The sequence below is a fragment of the Thermobia domestica genome, chromosome 2 (genome assembly GCF_964235325.1).
Source record: "Thermobia domestica chromosome 2, izTheDome1.hap1.1, whole genome shotgun sequence".
In the NCBI taxonomy this organism is placed as follows: Eukaryota; Metazoa; Arthropoda; class Insecta; order Zygentoma; family Lepismatidae; genus Thermobia; species Thermobia domestica.
Genome location: NC_137455.1, coordinates 73,311,843 through 73,328,459, shown reverse-complemented (window position 1 = coordinate 73,328,459; position 16,617 = coordinate 73,311,843). Strand labels below are relative to the sequence as shown.

The following is a 16,617-nucleotide window of genomic DNA, read 5'->3' as shown; positions in this document are numbered from 1 at the left end:
TTTGAAATTTTGTATTTGTGACCTGCTGATGTGTGGCATGTTATATTTCTATACGTCGCATATGAATATACAGTCGCTCTAGAACTTAGTTTTATATACGCCAAGTGAAATTTATGGTGGACAAACACCATGTGTGTGGGTTTCCTCAGGGTTCTCCCGTTTTCTCTCACTTTCTTCATTCCACCATTTCATTCATTTTTCATCATCACCGTCTCCTTTAGCCTAACTGGCGTAACCGTGGGACGTAAAACTCAAAGATTTCATTTCATTTCATTGATTATAATTTAAAATTTATGAAAGCCCTATCTACTTATAGTATTATATGAAAAGTTTGTTATTGACGAACATAGAACAAATACTAAAGAGTTTCAGGAAAAACTTCTGGGAAAATATTGAGTACTAAAAAGACGAAAATACAAGTGAATATAGGAATAACGCAAAACGGAACTTTACAGAATCTATTTATTACTGAATTTCATACTAATAAAAAAAAGAGATATTATGTTGATCACATAAATAAAGTCGTGGCGTGGCCAGTCTTCTAGTGAGTAAGGCTGTGGAAACAGACGCTTGGGCACTAAGTTTTAATAGTTCGTATTGTATGGAATCTAATGTAATTCTTTGTTTCTGTGGCGATGAACCATTGAACTCCTTCAGCTATATAGTTAACTAGTTTTTCACCACCGATATAGATGTTCCCAACCAACCATCTATATATTTTACCAAACAGCATTTACGATTTTCTGTTGTATAATACAAAATACGTGCATAACATGTAGAAAGGGTACACAGTCAGGAAAGTAGCATACGGTAAGTATAATTATGTAGTGAAAAAGAATGACATGTGTAAAAAAATGAAAAAAATAAATGAAATCTTTGAGTGTAACGTCCCACGATTATACTCTTTAGGCTATGGGAGACGATGATTAAAGCAAGTGAATGATGATCGAAGAATTGATAGAATGAGAAAGAGGGAGGAAACGGGTGAGACAACCCCGAGCATTGACCCCAAGCACCAGAGGTAAGCACTCTACCACTGAGCCACTGTGCCCTCGATATGTCTACCGAAGTTATTCAAAATCTAAGAATACTTAATGTTATAATTCATTATTATTCCTATTTTTACAAACTACACGACAATTTAGAATTTAATGTGCTGCAACTAGATAGAATTTGTTGCTATGCACTATAACTTTATGCAACAATGACGGTACGAAGCTCTCTTCATTCCAAGAGATAAAACGTATTCTTATTAATTTTTCAGATACAACTGAGGTTTTGGAATTACACTAAAACCACACGTCAAAGGGGAAACCAGTACACATAACTGGGAGTCGGGCACAACAAAAATGGATAATTTTACTATTATAGAGTCATATCAGAATTTCTCGTACTTCAGTAACTCATAACCACGGTAATACTTTGAAATTGTGATGTTTTTCTTTCAAGTTCTCAAACAGTGAAAAATATCATCATATAGGACTGACTGGATCATAGTTTTTTTCATTTAGAATAATTACCTTGTATTTGAAAATGAACAAATCTACTAGTGTGTAATATGCACTTTCAAGTCTTCGGTTTATTACTTTTATATAACATAATACATATCGTATTCATAGAGTACTTTATATTTAGAGGTCAATTATTTCTTTTAACTGTGAGAAAGAAATCTCAATAAACGCATTATTCATGAGTGATTTCTATTACGAACATTACTTTACAAGCCAAGGTAGTAAAAAAAAAAATAAATAAATAAATAAATAAATAGAAAATCTAAACTTAACTTCTGGTTCGACAACCTGTGAAAGTTTGAGCCTACGGCGAACTTTCCTTAGCCAGGACCATGCGTGGACAGCTCGAAAACAACGAACGTCCTTAACACCGGCTTTCTTGACGAGAATCCTCTAGCTTTTTATTTAACTAGCTAACCATTTTCTTTCACAATGATGAGTCAATATCGAAAGTTAGGCCTCGCCAGGAATCGAACTTGGCACCAGAGATTGAACATACCATAGGTATGCACGACAACCATTCTTGTTTTTCAAAGGAAACCACCCTTATCACATTAAAGTTCCAATTTTAACCAATTGAATGCTTTTCATGGATTATATCGGAACTTTTACAACACAACACACACAAGTAAAATGAGGACAGTTGAAAACAAACATGCCCGAAGTGTGATTGGAACCCATGATACTTAGAGCGAGTGATTCTGACCCTACTCGACTAAGTTTCTCGACTAAACGCGAGCACATACGGTCGTATACCTCATATTCAAAAATAAGAACCCCTATATTTGCTAATTTCTATTCTAAAATTTGATAGTATATTGTAATACAGTATTTTCATAAAGAAGAATAGAAAGCAGGTTAATAAAGATACTATTATATAGAAGAATAACAGTTAAATTACAGTACTAAATAAACCACGTAAGTAACTACAGCACATATGAACTGCATAAAATAAAACTTTCTGACTGAAGCAGAGCAAAACATGTTCACTAATAACTTGTATTATATTTTGGATATGTTGTCTCACACATTAAAGGCAATGATTTAGTTATATGGGAAACCCAGGTAAATTTCTCCTTTCCTGGTTTCTCTTCCCTAGCACTAACTTAATTACTGTTTTCCCAGTCTGGGAATAATATTCCACTCACCATCCTAGAAATTCTAGGTTTAGCTATAACGATCCGTAGATTCGACATCATGTAGGATCCAAAAATGGTGAGATCAAAAAAGAGATGAAATCTCATTAAAACCGGTGTAAATAATCCTACTAAAAATTCTAAAAATATCGTTTGAATGTCAAAATAATAATAATAATAATAATAATAATAATAATAATAATAATAATAATAATTTACAAATCAGAATTTGAAGGATTTATATATGATTCACGAAAAAAGTATTCGTTAAGGACTCAGTTGGTCTTTTACCCCCTCAAGAAAATTCACATATAAAACACTAATTACCATAACTTTAATACAACTTATTATTAATATATGTGTTTTGCTTTGCTTTGGTCAGGAAGGGTTATATTTATTTGTTTATTTTTTTACTCAGTACGTACTTTGTATATTCTCAGAATTACAACGAGACAAAGCAAATATTCACTTACATCTTTATTTCTTAAAATTTATTCTAACAAAAGTAAGGAGTGTCTTGTATTCAATAGGATGTTAATTTTGTTCGTAATTATGTACACTCATGTCCAAAATTATTGTCGCATGTCTATAAATATGTTGTAGGAATATAATTTGATAACGAATTTGCCCGATATTTCTTATAATGTTAGTGTGTGTATAATCGGCAAAGACTGGTATGTGGAGAATTTTATGTCAAAAGAGCAGTAAATAAGAACAATAAAGCGAAAATAAAACTTTCGTGTCCATTCAGCAACATTACAACGATATATTGTATTCTATTCTTAATTGTATTATTTTTGAGCAAAATGTGTGATCTTTCTGTAAATATGCACTGGCCAGCTAGGTTAGAAAGAAGAAAAAAAGGAGAGAAAGCTATCTTATTGTAAATCAATGTATGTTTTGTTGTTTATTTTTTAAAAAAATAAATCACCATGACGTTGTATTTATAGGTTACTATAAAAAAAAAAACATAAGCAAGGTAAGACATGATAAATACTACTGGCTTGTGTATAGCAGTAGTAGTGGCCGGCGTATATTGCGCCGAGTCAGCAAAAATTTTTGTGACGTCATAGGTCAAAGGTCAATGACCTTGGCCCGGGGTCAATGACCTAGGGGTACCTAGGACCACCCCCTCTAAATTTTGGCAGGGGTACCTTGGCCCACCCCCTAAATTTTGGCAGGGGTACATAGGACCACCCCGCTTAAATTTTGGAAATTGCCAAATTTAAAAATTGGGTATGGTAGCCTAGGACCATAGTATGTACCTCTATCAGTATTGGGGGTCTATGTCGTTCCCTTTCATGGGTAAAAAATTGCCAAAAAGTCAAATTTCGGGGTTTTTTGACCTAATTTATCCCCTTGGATGAGGTGTTATTATCCTATATAGTTATATGGGCGTATACAGGGGTTCATTACCTTTCATAAGACATGGGTACATTAATGCACCCCTTGAAAAATTTGGGAGGGGTACCTTGGCCCACCCCTTAAATTTTGGAAATTGCCCAATTTAAACATTGGGTATTTTAGTACTGGACCCTAATATGTATCATGATAAATTTGGATGGTCCACCTCGTTCCCTTCTAGGGGTACAAAATTGCCAAAATATAAACGTAAGCAATACGTAGTACCACGTGTTTGGTTTTTGGTCGATTTTATCCCCTTGGATGAGGTCCTATTACCTTATATGGTTATATGGTCATGTATAGGGGTCCATTACCTTTCATAAGATATGGGTATATTTGTGCACTCCTTTAAAAATTTGGGAGGGGTACTTTGGCCCACCCCTTAAATTTTGGAAATTGCTCATTTTATATATTTGGTATTATAGTACTGGACCCTAACATGTATTATAATAAATTTGGGTGGTCCACTTCGTTCCCTTTTAGGGGTACAAAATTGCCAAAATATAAACGTAAGCAATACGTTGTACCACGTGTTTGGTTTCGACCCAAGTTATCCCCTTGGATGAGGTCCTATTACCTTATATGGTTATATGGTCATGTATAGGGGTCCATTCCCTTTCATAACATATGGGTATATTGGTGCACCCCTTTAAAAATTTGGGAGGGGTACATTGGCCCACCCCTTAAATTTTAGAAATTGACCATTTTACATATTTGGTATAATAGTATAGGACCCTAATATATATATATATATTACTATAAATTTGGGTGGTCCACCTCGTTCCCTTTCATGGGTACGAAATTGCCAAATTGTTAGTACAACCACGTGTTTCGTTTTTGACCTAATTTATTCCCTTGGATGAGGTCCTATTACCTTATATGGTTATATGGTCATGTATAGGGGTCTATTACCTATCATAAGACATAGGTACATTTGTGCACCCCTTTAAATTTTTGGGAGGGGTACCTTGGCCCACCCCTTTAATTTTGGAAATTACCCATTTAATATATTTGGTATTATAGTATAGGACCCTAATAGAGATTACTATAAATTTGGTTGGTCCACCTCGTTCCCTTCTAGGGGTACAAAATTGCCAAAATATAAACGTAAGCAATACGTTATACCACGTGTTTGGTTTTTGGTCGATTTTATCCCCTTTGATGAGGTGTTATTATCCTATATAGTTATATGGGCGTATACAGGGGTCCATTACCTTTCATAAGACATGGGTATATTAATGCACCCCTTGAAAAATTTGGGAGGGGTACCTTGGCCCACCCCTTAAATTTTGGAAATTGTCCAATTTAAACATTTGGTATTATAGTACTGGACCCTAACATGTATTATGATAAATTTGGGTGGTCCACCTCGTTCCCTTCTAGGGGTACAAAATTGTCAAAATATAAACGTAAGCAATACGTAGTACCACGTGTTTGGTTTTTTTTTTGTCGATTTTATTTCCTTTGATGAGGTGTTATTATCCTATATAGTTATATGGTCATGTATAGGGGTCCATTACATTTCATAAGATATGGGTATGTTTGTGCACTCCTTTAAAAATTTGGGAGGGGTACTTTGGCCCACCCCTTAAATTTTGGAAATTGCCCAATTTAAACATTTGGTATTATAGTACTGGACCCTAACATGTATTATGATAAATTTGGGTGGTCCACCTCGTTCCCTTCTAGGGGTACAAAATTGCCAAAATATAAACGTAAGCATTACGTTGTACCACGTGTTTGGTTTTTGACCTAATTTATTCCTTTGGATGAGGTCCTATTACCTTATATGGTAATGTATAGGTGTTCATTCCCTATCATAAGACATAGGTACATTGATGCACCCCGGGAGGGGATTCGGTATCATAGTACAGGCCTCAACATGTATTATGATAAATTTGGGTGGTCCACATCGTTCTCTTTTAGGGGTACAAAATTGCTAAAATATAAACATAAGCAATATGTTGTACCATGTGTTTGGTTTTTGGCCCAATTTCTCCCCCTTTGATGAGGTTCTATTACCTTATATGGTTATATGGTCATGTATATAGGTTCATTTCCTATCATAAGATATGGGTACGTTGATGCATCCTTTAAAAATTTGGGAGGGGTATCTTGACACATCCACTCGGTTTTAGAAATTGTTTAATATAAGCATTTGGTATCATAGTACAGGTCTTCAATATGTACCACTATAAATTTGGATGGTCCACATCGTTCCCTTTTCATAGGTAAAGAACTACCAAAAATCAAATTTCGGAGGTTATTGACCCCTATTTAGCACGTTATATGGTTTATTACCTTTATATGTTTATGTTCCCTTTTAAATTTGGGAATTATCGAATAACAAAATTTGGTAAACGTTTTCTAGGACCCGTTGGTATTCCTCTTATGGCCAAATATTCAAAATTTAAAGGTTATTGACCGGCTTTATTATTGAATAAGTACAGGATTTATTACTTTTTTCATAAGACACAGGTGTATTTGTGTACCAATCTTAAATTTTGGGAGGGGGTACATTTCTTATTGTCATATCAATAATTGGTAAATGTTCTTTGGGTAAATCATTGTGATCACGTGATCAGTTATTGACCTATGATGGGATTAGGAGTCCAGGACATTGGTACATTGAAACTTTGTAGGATAATTTGAGAATGCGTCATTGGTATTGATTATTACAGCCAAATATAAACGTAAGCAAGACGTTGTACCACGTGATTGACCTTGATGAGGTAGTGTACAGGGATACATAGCTAACCTTATTGAAACTTATGACTCATAGTCTTAAGGGAATACATGCTACAACACTGGCAAAGTTATTGTTGATGCAATTTGATTGGCTGATCACTATCTTTCGTGCAATCTGATTGGTTGATCACTATCTTTCGTGCAATCTGATTGGTTGATGAGTTTTAAATCTTTGCTGTATTCAGTTTTTAAGTTTTGTTTTACATTTAAAAATCTTGTTTTTGTTCAACATTTTGCACTCAATGATAAATATGATCAAAACCGTTTATTTGTTAATCGAATAGTTAAAAACCGGATAAAGTTTGACGGTTAACCGTGAAACGTAAAAATTTTTTAGTTTGAAATTTTTTTTGCTTGAAACATTTTGTTTGAAAATTCTTGCTTTCAAATTTTTTTTGTTTGAATTTTTTGTTTGAGAATTTTTGTTTGAAATTTTTTTTGACAACTTTTGTTTCAAAATTTTTTGTTTAAAATTTTTTTGTTTGAAATTTTTTTTCGTTTCAAAATTTTGTTTAAAATTTTTGTTTGAAATTTTTTCGTTTCCAAATTTTTTGTTTGAAAAAATTTTTGTTTGAAATTTTTTGTTTCAAAATTTTGTTTCAAAATTTTGTTTGAATTTTTTCGTTTGAAATTTTTTGTTTAAAAATTTTTCGTTTGAAATTTTTTCGTTTCAAAATTTTGTTTAAAATTTTTTTCGTTTCAAAATTTTGTTTGGAAAATTTTGTTTGAATTTTTTTCGTTTGAATTTTTTTTTCGTTTCAAAATTTTGTTTCAAAGATTTTTGTTTGAAATTTTTGTTTCAAAGTTTGAGTTGACATTTTTAAAAGTTTGTGCACCTATTAGTAAAGAACCGGAACTGTTTAGAACAAAAACCTTTGACAACATTGTGGTGCAATAGTACACGTCAGAACCTGGGGTTGTACTTGAAATGAAAAAACACAATTCATTGAAATGGATCATTTTATTACACTCCACATACATCCATACCAGATAGTGGTTCTGGATATTGTCGATGCAATGTATTTTGAACTTCTTGCACTAGGTTGTCTTTAGCATATAATTTTAATTCCAGTTGAAGTCTTTTAAGGTCTAATGCAATATCAATTGGTGGAAACTCAATGTCCATTTGATCACAAATAAACTGTTTATCAATACAGGTATGCACTAGTCGGAACTGTTTAGAACAAAAACATCTGGCAACATTGTGGTGCACGTCAGAACATGATCATGCAACGTCATCAGTTTTGCATCATATATAAGTATCGTTCGAGTTAGTATTCATGATAACGTCATCATGGCTACTTGTCTGCAGTTTCTAAACACGCGTGATGTGATGAAATCATTTACCAAGATTACTGATTTACAACAGAATGTACCTTATAGAATCTTAGCTAGCCAAATGATCCCTACAAAGTTTGGAGTAAGAATCGTAGTGAAGCTTGAAAATGATAAGAATATAATTTTACCAGCAAGATATTTACCCATGGAGGCATCAAAACAAGAAGAACTGCTGCGTTTCTTAAATACTGGATCTGTATCTTTATGTTACAAAGGATTCTTGGGTCGAAGTCATCAACTTGAATTTAGTACACAGCCAGATTCGTCAGCCATTGTGATGAAATCATGAATCAGCACATTTCTTTCCAATGACGTCAGCTGTAGTTGTATGAATGTGGTTGGTCGGCATGACGTCAGCAACTGTGATGAAATCATGAATCAGCACATTCCTTACCAATGACGTCAGCAATAACTATAAACCAGTAAATACACTGTCATCCCACGAAATCATTTGAGCAAGTGCTTTTCAGGAGGAAAGATGTGTACTTCTAACGATAAAGAGTTCATCTTCGCAAGCTATTATCCAATAAATATATTTCAAACAAAACATGTGATGATTGGTATCAGTGCTAGAACATTTGAACCTGTGATTCGATTGGGCAAAGCAGAACAATTTGGTGTACAACTGACCTGTGAAGAATGGCACGAATCGACCAAATGAACGATTATTTTCATGATGAGCTAAATGTGACCATAGTCAAATCATTAGGCTCAAATCATGAAGTGGTGCTGCGTACAGTCCTTGAAGAGAAGATGGTGCTGTTACGTAAAAAGAGTACATTCCATGTCCCTTGCAACATGGTGTATCTAACGCAAATGGAATGGAACAAATTCATCAGCGTATTTTAGTGTGTGAAACATGCAGTGGAAATGTGCAACAAAACTAGTATATTCCTGAAAAAGTACTATTTTGAAAAATGTGTTATGCATATTGTACAACATGTATCTAGATATTGTGATGGTTGTCAACAGCGTTCGTGGGTGCATAACTGTATTGATAAACAGTTTATTTGTGATCAAATGGCCATTGAGTTTCCACCAATTGATATTGCATTAGACCTTAAAAGACTTCAACTGGAATTAAAATTATATGCTAAAGACAAACTAGTGCAAGAAGTTCAAAATACATTGTATCGACAATATCCAGAACCACTATCTGGTATGGATGTATGTGGAGTGTAATAAAATGATCCATTTCAATGAATTGTGTTTTTTCATTTCAAGTACAACCCCAGGTTCTGACGTGTACTATTGCACCGCAATGTTGTCAAAGGTTTTTGTTCTAAACAGTTCCGGTTCTTTACTAATAGGTGCACAAACTTTTAAAAATGTCAACTCAAACTTTGAAACAAAAATTTCAAACAAAAATCTTTGAAACAAAATTTTGAAACGAAAAAAAATTCAAACGAAAAAAATTCAAACAAAATTTTCCAAACAAAATTTTGAAACGAAAAAAATTTTAAACAAAATTTTGAAACGAAAAAATTTCAAACGAAAAATTTTTAAACAAAAAATTTCAAACGAAAAAATTCAAACAAAATTTTGAAACAAAATTTTGAAAAAAAAATTTCAAACAAAAATTTTTTCAAACAAAAAATTTGGAAACGAAAAAATTTCAAACAAAAATTTTAAACAAAATTTTGAAACGAAAAAAAATTTCAAACAAAAAAATTTTAAACAAAAAATTTTGAAACGAAAGTTGTCAAAAAAAATTTCAAACAAAATTCTCAAACAAAAAATTCAAACAAAAAAATTTGAAAGCAAGAATTTTCAAACAAAATGTTTCAAGCAAAAAAAATTTCAAACTAAAAAATTTTTACGTTTCACGGTTAACCGTCAAACTTTATCCGGTTTTTAACTATTCGATTAACAAATAAACGGTTTTGATCATATTTATCATTGAGTGCAAAATGTTGAACAAAAACAAGATTTTTAAATGTAAAACAAAACTTAAAAACTGAATACAGCAAAGATTTAAAACTCATCAACCAATCAGATTGCACGAAAGATAGTGATCAACCAATCAGATTGCACGAAAGATAGTGATCAGCCAATCAAATTGCATCAACAATAACTTTGCCAGTGTTGTAGCATGTATTCCCTTAAGACTATGAGTCATAAGTTTCAATAAGGTTAGCTATGTATCCCTGTACACTACCTCATCAAGGTCAATCACGTGGTACAACGTCTTGCTTACGTTTATATTTGGCTGTAATAATCAATACCAATGACGCATTCTCAAATTATCCTACAAAGTTTCAATGTACCAATGTCCTGGACTCCTAATCCCATCATAGGTCAATAACTGATCACGTGATCACAATGATTTACCCAAAGAACATTTACCAATTATTGATATGACAATAAGAAATGTACCCCCTCCCAAAATTTAAGATTGGTACACAAATACACCTGTGTCTTATGAAAAAAGTAATAAATCCTGTACTTATTCAATAATAAAGCCGGTCAATAACCTTTAAATTTTGAATATTTGGCCATAAGAGGAATACCAACGGGTCCTAGAAAACGTTTACCGAATTTTGTTATTCGATAATTCCCAAATTTAAAAGGGAACATAAACATATAAAGGTAATAAACCATATAACGTGCTAAATAGGGGTCAATAACCTCCGAAATTTGATTTTTGGTAGTTCTTTACCTATGAAAAGGGAACGATGTGGACCATCCAAATTTATAGTGGTACATATTGAAGACCTGTACTATGATACCAAATGCTTATATTAAACAATTTCTAAAACCGAGTGGATGTGTCAAGATACCCCTCCCAAATTTTTAAAGGATGCATCAACGTACCCATATCTTATGATAGGAAATGAACCTATATACATGACCATATAACCATATAAGGTAATAGAACCTCATCAAAGGGGGAGAAATTGGGCCAAAAACCAAACACATGGTACAACATATTGCTTATGTTTATATTTTAGCAATTTTGTACCCCTAAAAGAGAACGATGTGGACCACCCAAATTTATCATAATACATGTTGAGGCCTGTACTATGATACCGAATCCCCTCCCGGGGTGCATCAATGTACCTATGTCTTATGATAGGGAATGAACACCTATACATTACCATATAAGGTAATAGGACCTCATCCAAAGGAATAAATTAGGTCAAAAACCAAACACGTGGTACAACGTAATGCTTACGTTTATATTTTGGCAATTTTGTACCCCTAGAAGGGAACGAGGTGGACCACCCAAATTTATCATAATACATGTTAGGGTCCAGTACTATAATACCAAATGTTTAAATTGGGCAATTTCCAAAATTTAAGGGGTGGGCCAAAGTACCCCTCCCAAATTTTTAAAGGAGTGCACAAACATACCCATATCTTATGAAATGTAATGGACCCCTATACATGACCATATAACTATATAGGATAATAACACCTCATCAAAGGAAATAAAATCGACAAAAAAAAAAACCAAACACGTGGTACTACGTATTGCTTACGTTTATATTTTGACAATTTTGTACCCCTAGAAGGGAACGAGGTGGACCACCCAAATTTATCATAATACATGTTAGGGTCCAGTACTATAATACCAAATGTTTAAATTGGACAATTTCCAAAATTTAAGGGGTGGGCCAAGGTACCCCTCCCAAATTTTTCAAGGGGTGCATTAATATACCCATGTCTTATGAAAGGTAATGGACCCCTGTATACGCCCATATAACTATATAGGATAATAACACCTCATCAAAGGGGATAAAATCGACCAAAAACCAAACACGTGGTATAACGTATTGCTTACGTTTATATTTTGGCAATTTTGTACCCCTAGAAGGGAACGAGGTGGACCAACCAAATTTATAGTAATCTCTATTAGGGTCCTATACTATAATACCAAATATATTAAATGGGTAATTTCCAAAATTAAAGGGGTGGGCCAAGGTACCCCTCCCAAAAATTTAAAGGGGTGCACAAATGTACCTATGTCTTATGATAGGTAATAGACCCCTATACATGACCATATAACCATATAAGGTAATAGGACCTCATCCAAGGGAATAAATTAGGTCAAAAACGAAACACGTGGTTGTACTAACAATTTGGCAATTTCGTACCCATGAAAGGGAACGAGGTGGACCACCCAAATTTATAGTAATATATATATATATATTAGGGTCCTATACTATTATACCAAATATGTAAAATGGTCAATTTCTAAAATTTAAGGGGTGGGCCAATGTACCCCTCCCAAATTTTTAAAGGGGTGCACCAATATACCCATATGTTATGAAAGGGAATGGACCCCTATACATGACCATATAACCATATAAGGTAATAGGACCTCATCCAAGGGGATAACTTGGGTCGAAACCAAACACGTGGTACAACGTATTGCTTACGTTTATATTTTGGCAATTTTGTACCCCTAAAAGGGAACGAAGTGGACCACCCAAATTTATTATAATACATGTTAGGGTCCAGTACTATAATACCAAATATATAAAATGAGCAATTTCCAAAATTTAAGGGGTGGGCCAAAGTACCCCTCCCAAATTTTTAAAGGAGTGCACAAATATACCCATATCTTATGAAAGGTAATGGACCCCTATACATGACCATATAACCATATAAGGTAATAGGACCTCATCCAAGGGGATAAAATCGACCAAAAACCAAACACGTGGTACTACGTATTGCTTACGTTTATATTTTGGCAATTTTGTACCCCTAGAAGGGAACGAGGTGGACCATCCAAATTTATCATGATACATATTAGGGTCCAGTACTAAAATACCCAATGTTTAAATTGGGCAATTTCCAAAATTTAAGGGGCGGGCCAAGGTACCCCTCCCAAATTTTTCAAGGGGTGCATTAATGTACCCATGTCTTATGAAAGGTAATGAACCCCTGTATACGCCCATATAACTATATAGGATAATAACACCTCATCCAAGGGGATAAATTAGGTCAAAAAACCCCGAAATTTGACTTTTTGGCAATTTTTTACCCATGAAAGGGAACGACATAGACCCCCAATACTGATAGAGGTACATACTATGGTCCTAGGCTACCATACCCAATTTTTAAATTTGGCAATTTCCAAAATTTAAGCGGGGTGGTCCTATGTACCCCTGCCAAAATTTAGGGGGTGGGCCAAGGTACCCCTGCCAAAATTTAGAGGGGGTGGTCCTAGGTACCCCTAGGTCATTGACCCCGGGCCAAGGTCATTGACCTTTGACCTATGACGTCACAAAAATTTTTGCTGACTCGGCGCAATATACGCCGGCCACTACTACTATAGCCCGCTCCCCCAGTTCTTTGTCACCGGAACTGGAAGAGTCACTACTACTACTACTACTGCTACTACTATTACTATTACTACTATTACTATTACTACTACTACTACTTATATCGAGAACAGAACCCAACCAACCCCTGCGGGGCTTCTAACCCGTTCCTACTACTACTACTACTATTATTGGTACTAACTACCACTACTACTACTATTATTGGTACTAACTACCACTACTACTACTGCTACTACTACTACTACTACTACTACTACTACTACTACTACTACTAATTATACTAAATCTACCTTACCACAAGATTTACATCTTAAATCTTTATAACATGCGATTCCGATTCATTATGAACTAATATGAATCGTTAGAATCACTATGATTCGTTAAAAATCACTGGGGGGAGCGGGCTATACTCAATCCATACTATTTTCTAAAAGGATCGCGAAGATTATTATATAAAAAGAATATAAGAATAAACGACATTTGTATATTATGTCAATTTAGTTTATTCATTGTGGCTCGATAAGATAATGTAATATTAGAATCAGTACTAAAAACGAAACCAAAAAAGGGTTATCGTTATAACATTTTGTTTTCTCATTCTAATTTTCGTTTTTATAATTCTTTTCCTATGAAATTTACCACAAATCTACAATTCTCGATTATACACATAGTATCAGTATTAAAAGTACCCTGCAAAATCATTATCAAATTATATTCTTTCACGACAATCATTTTGGACATGAGTATACTAAGGCCTACTAGAAAATGAAATTCTTACCTCAAACTGTCTTCTTGTTGATTTTCTTGTAGATTGGTAGATGATGGTCCTGGGATTGCAGTTGGTCCAGGTTCATCGGTATTATTACTTTCCTCTTGCTCTCCACGAGCTGTCGGGATTGTTGGGTGTTTGCTATTTACATGATGCCACAAACCTCCTGTACTACTTCCGCTTCTCATCACTCTTCCACAATATTTACATTGGGCACCATTATGTGTTTTTTTAAAATATTTCCACACTTCAGATCGACCCATTACGACTATGCCAGTAACCAAATTAAATCTTCAGCATTGAAAATTCGTGTTTTTGTCGAGAACAAATCAACGACTAGTCGACACTTTGCCGCGGACGCAACTATACATGTCAAAGCGAGTATACACTATTAGAACTACTGTTCTTTCAACTCTAACCAAGAGCCTGCTCTTTATAATTGGTCAAAATTAGCTGCACGATTGAGTTAAACTTTTTCTTCCAATTCATATATATTCCCTAAACGTGAGAACAGGGTGTTTTCAAGACGTCGTGTGATCCAGTCTGGCGCAAATTTCACATAATGTTCTGGTAAGAAACTCTTCAAGGTAAATTCCCGATAGAGAACCGTCCCATGGGAAAGCAAACTCTTATACTTTCATTGAAAGATAACAAAACAAGTTGTACCAAAATTCATTAATTTAAATTCTTGCAAAGTTTGGGGGCGATAGGCAATTTTTAAATTTCCCACCGAAGTGTGGTAATAAACAATAACTTTAGTTCTTTCCCACACTTCTGACAAAATAAAATCTCCGTTTTATTTGTAATTTTATTCACGTATTGTGGACATTTATAGAGAGAAAAAGATAAAAATATGTTAACATCTTATCTTCTTTCTATTAGCAGTGTGTGTCATGTGACTTTCCTTGGTTCGAAGCCTTCGGAAGTATAACATGGCAACATTTTGGGACCATTGCTTCCTTCTGTGTGAAAGAATTTCTTTAGGCGTTCACATGATAAGGAAAACCAATTTACGTGAAATTCATCGTCAAATCATTGCAAATAAAAAAAAAATCGTGAAATACTACAATATATGACAAACATCTTTTTATTCGTAGACAATTTCTCACGCTGAAATTTGCTAGTAAAGTTTGTTTCTTATTTGTCTTATCTCGTTACTTGGCGACTGAACGTTCCGTCTGCTGTTAACTATATTGATATGACTCTACATTTCTCTTTCAATCGATATGTAAGCTCCTAGATTGAATATATTAAACAACTTGTTTTCATTTCATGCGGAAAAAAAAATATCTAGTGGTAGGGTTACCAGATTTTTATTTACCCAATCGAGGACATCTTTTCTAAAGACGAGTTCGTGATTACGGAAATACATATAACTAACTAACTCTATGGCCTATGGAACCCGGAGGTTCAATGCCGCGTTCATAAAAGCTCTCCACTGACTTCTATCCTTAGCTAACTGCATCCAGTTTCTACTTTGTATTCCAATCTCTGAGAGATCCATCTTAATATTGTCCTCCCATCTGCGCCTAGGTCTTCCTAATGGTCGTTTTCCGGTTGGTCTTCCAGTTAAGATTTTGAAAACGTTCCTATTTTCTTCCATCCTGGCTACATGACCTGCCCACCTGAGCCTCCTATACTTGATGACCGTAAGAATGTTGGGTAAACCGTATAAATTATGTACTTCCTCGTTATGAAGTTTCCGCCATTCCCCATTCGCGTTTCTCTTGGAATATTCGTCTTAGGATTTTGTTCTCAAATACTTTCAATCTATGTTCTTTCTTCCGAGCAGCGACCATGTTTCACAACCATACAGAACAACAGGCATGATTATCGTTTTATATATTTTAAGCTTCAAATTCCTCGATAGAATTCGCGACGACAGGATATATTGTACTGAATAATAACACGAATTCTCTGCTTTTAGTCGACATTTAATTTCTTCGTGAATATGGTTTTCGCCTGTTAATATTGATCCCAGGTATTTGAAAGTATCCACTTTATCAAAAGTATTATTTGATATTTTAACGCATCCATAATTTGCCGTATTACGATTCCGACGAACTTCCACGTATTTTTCCTTCTTCCATGTAGTTTTCTCTACATTTACTTCCAACCCATGTCCCTACAAGGGTTTAATAAGACCTCTGCATTTCTTTCTATTGTTCTCCTATCATCCCCTATTAAATTTACATCATCAGCATACGCCATAACCTGTTGAATCCCATTCAACTCTAGGCCCTGGTTGCTATCTTTGATTTTCCTTATAGCGTATTTCAGGACAAAGTTGAATAATAAGGGCGACTACACATCTCCTTGTTTCAGGCCATTCTCGACGTGAAAGCTCGTGTACAAAAATTTTCCTATCCGTACTTTACTTTGGGATTCATTTAAACATATCTTAATTAATCTAATTAGCT

At 34.3% G+C, this 16,617-nt stretch overlaps 1 protein-coding gene across 1 annotated transcript in view; it reads right to left on the bottom strand.

The window, feature by feature from the left end:
- Positions 1-14,460, bottom strand: part of LOC145679077 (E3 SUMO-protein ligase ZBED1-like) — a 28,256-nt gene extending 13,796 nt beyond the window's left edge. Inside the window, exon 1 of the mRNA XM_081749673.1 lies at positions 14,207-14,460. Within this exon, the coding sequence (XP_081605799.1) occupies positions 14,207-14,460 (254 nt within the window). The remainder of the gene's footprint in view (positions 1-14,206) is intronic.
- Positions 14,461-16,617: the final 2,157 nt, after the last annotated feature.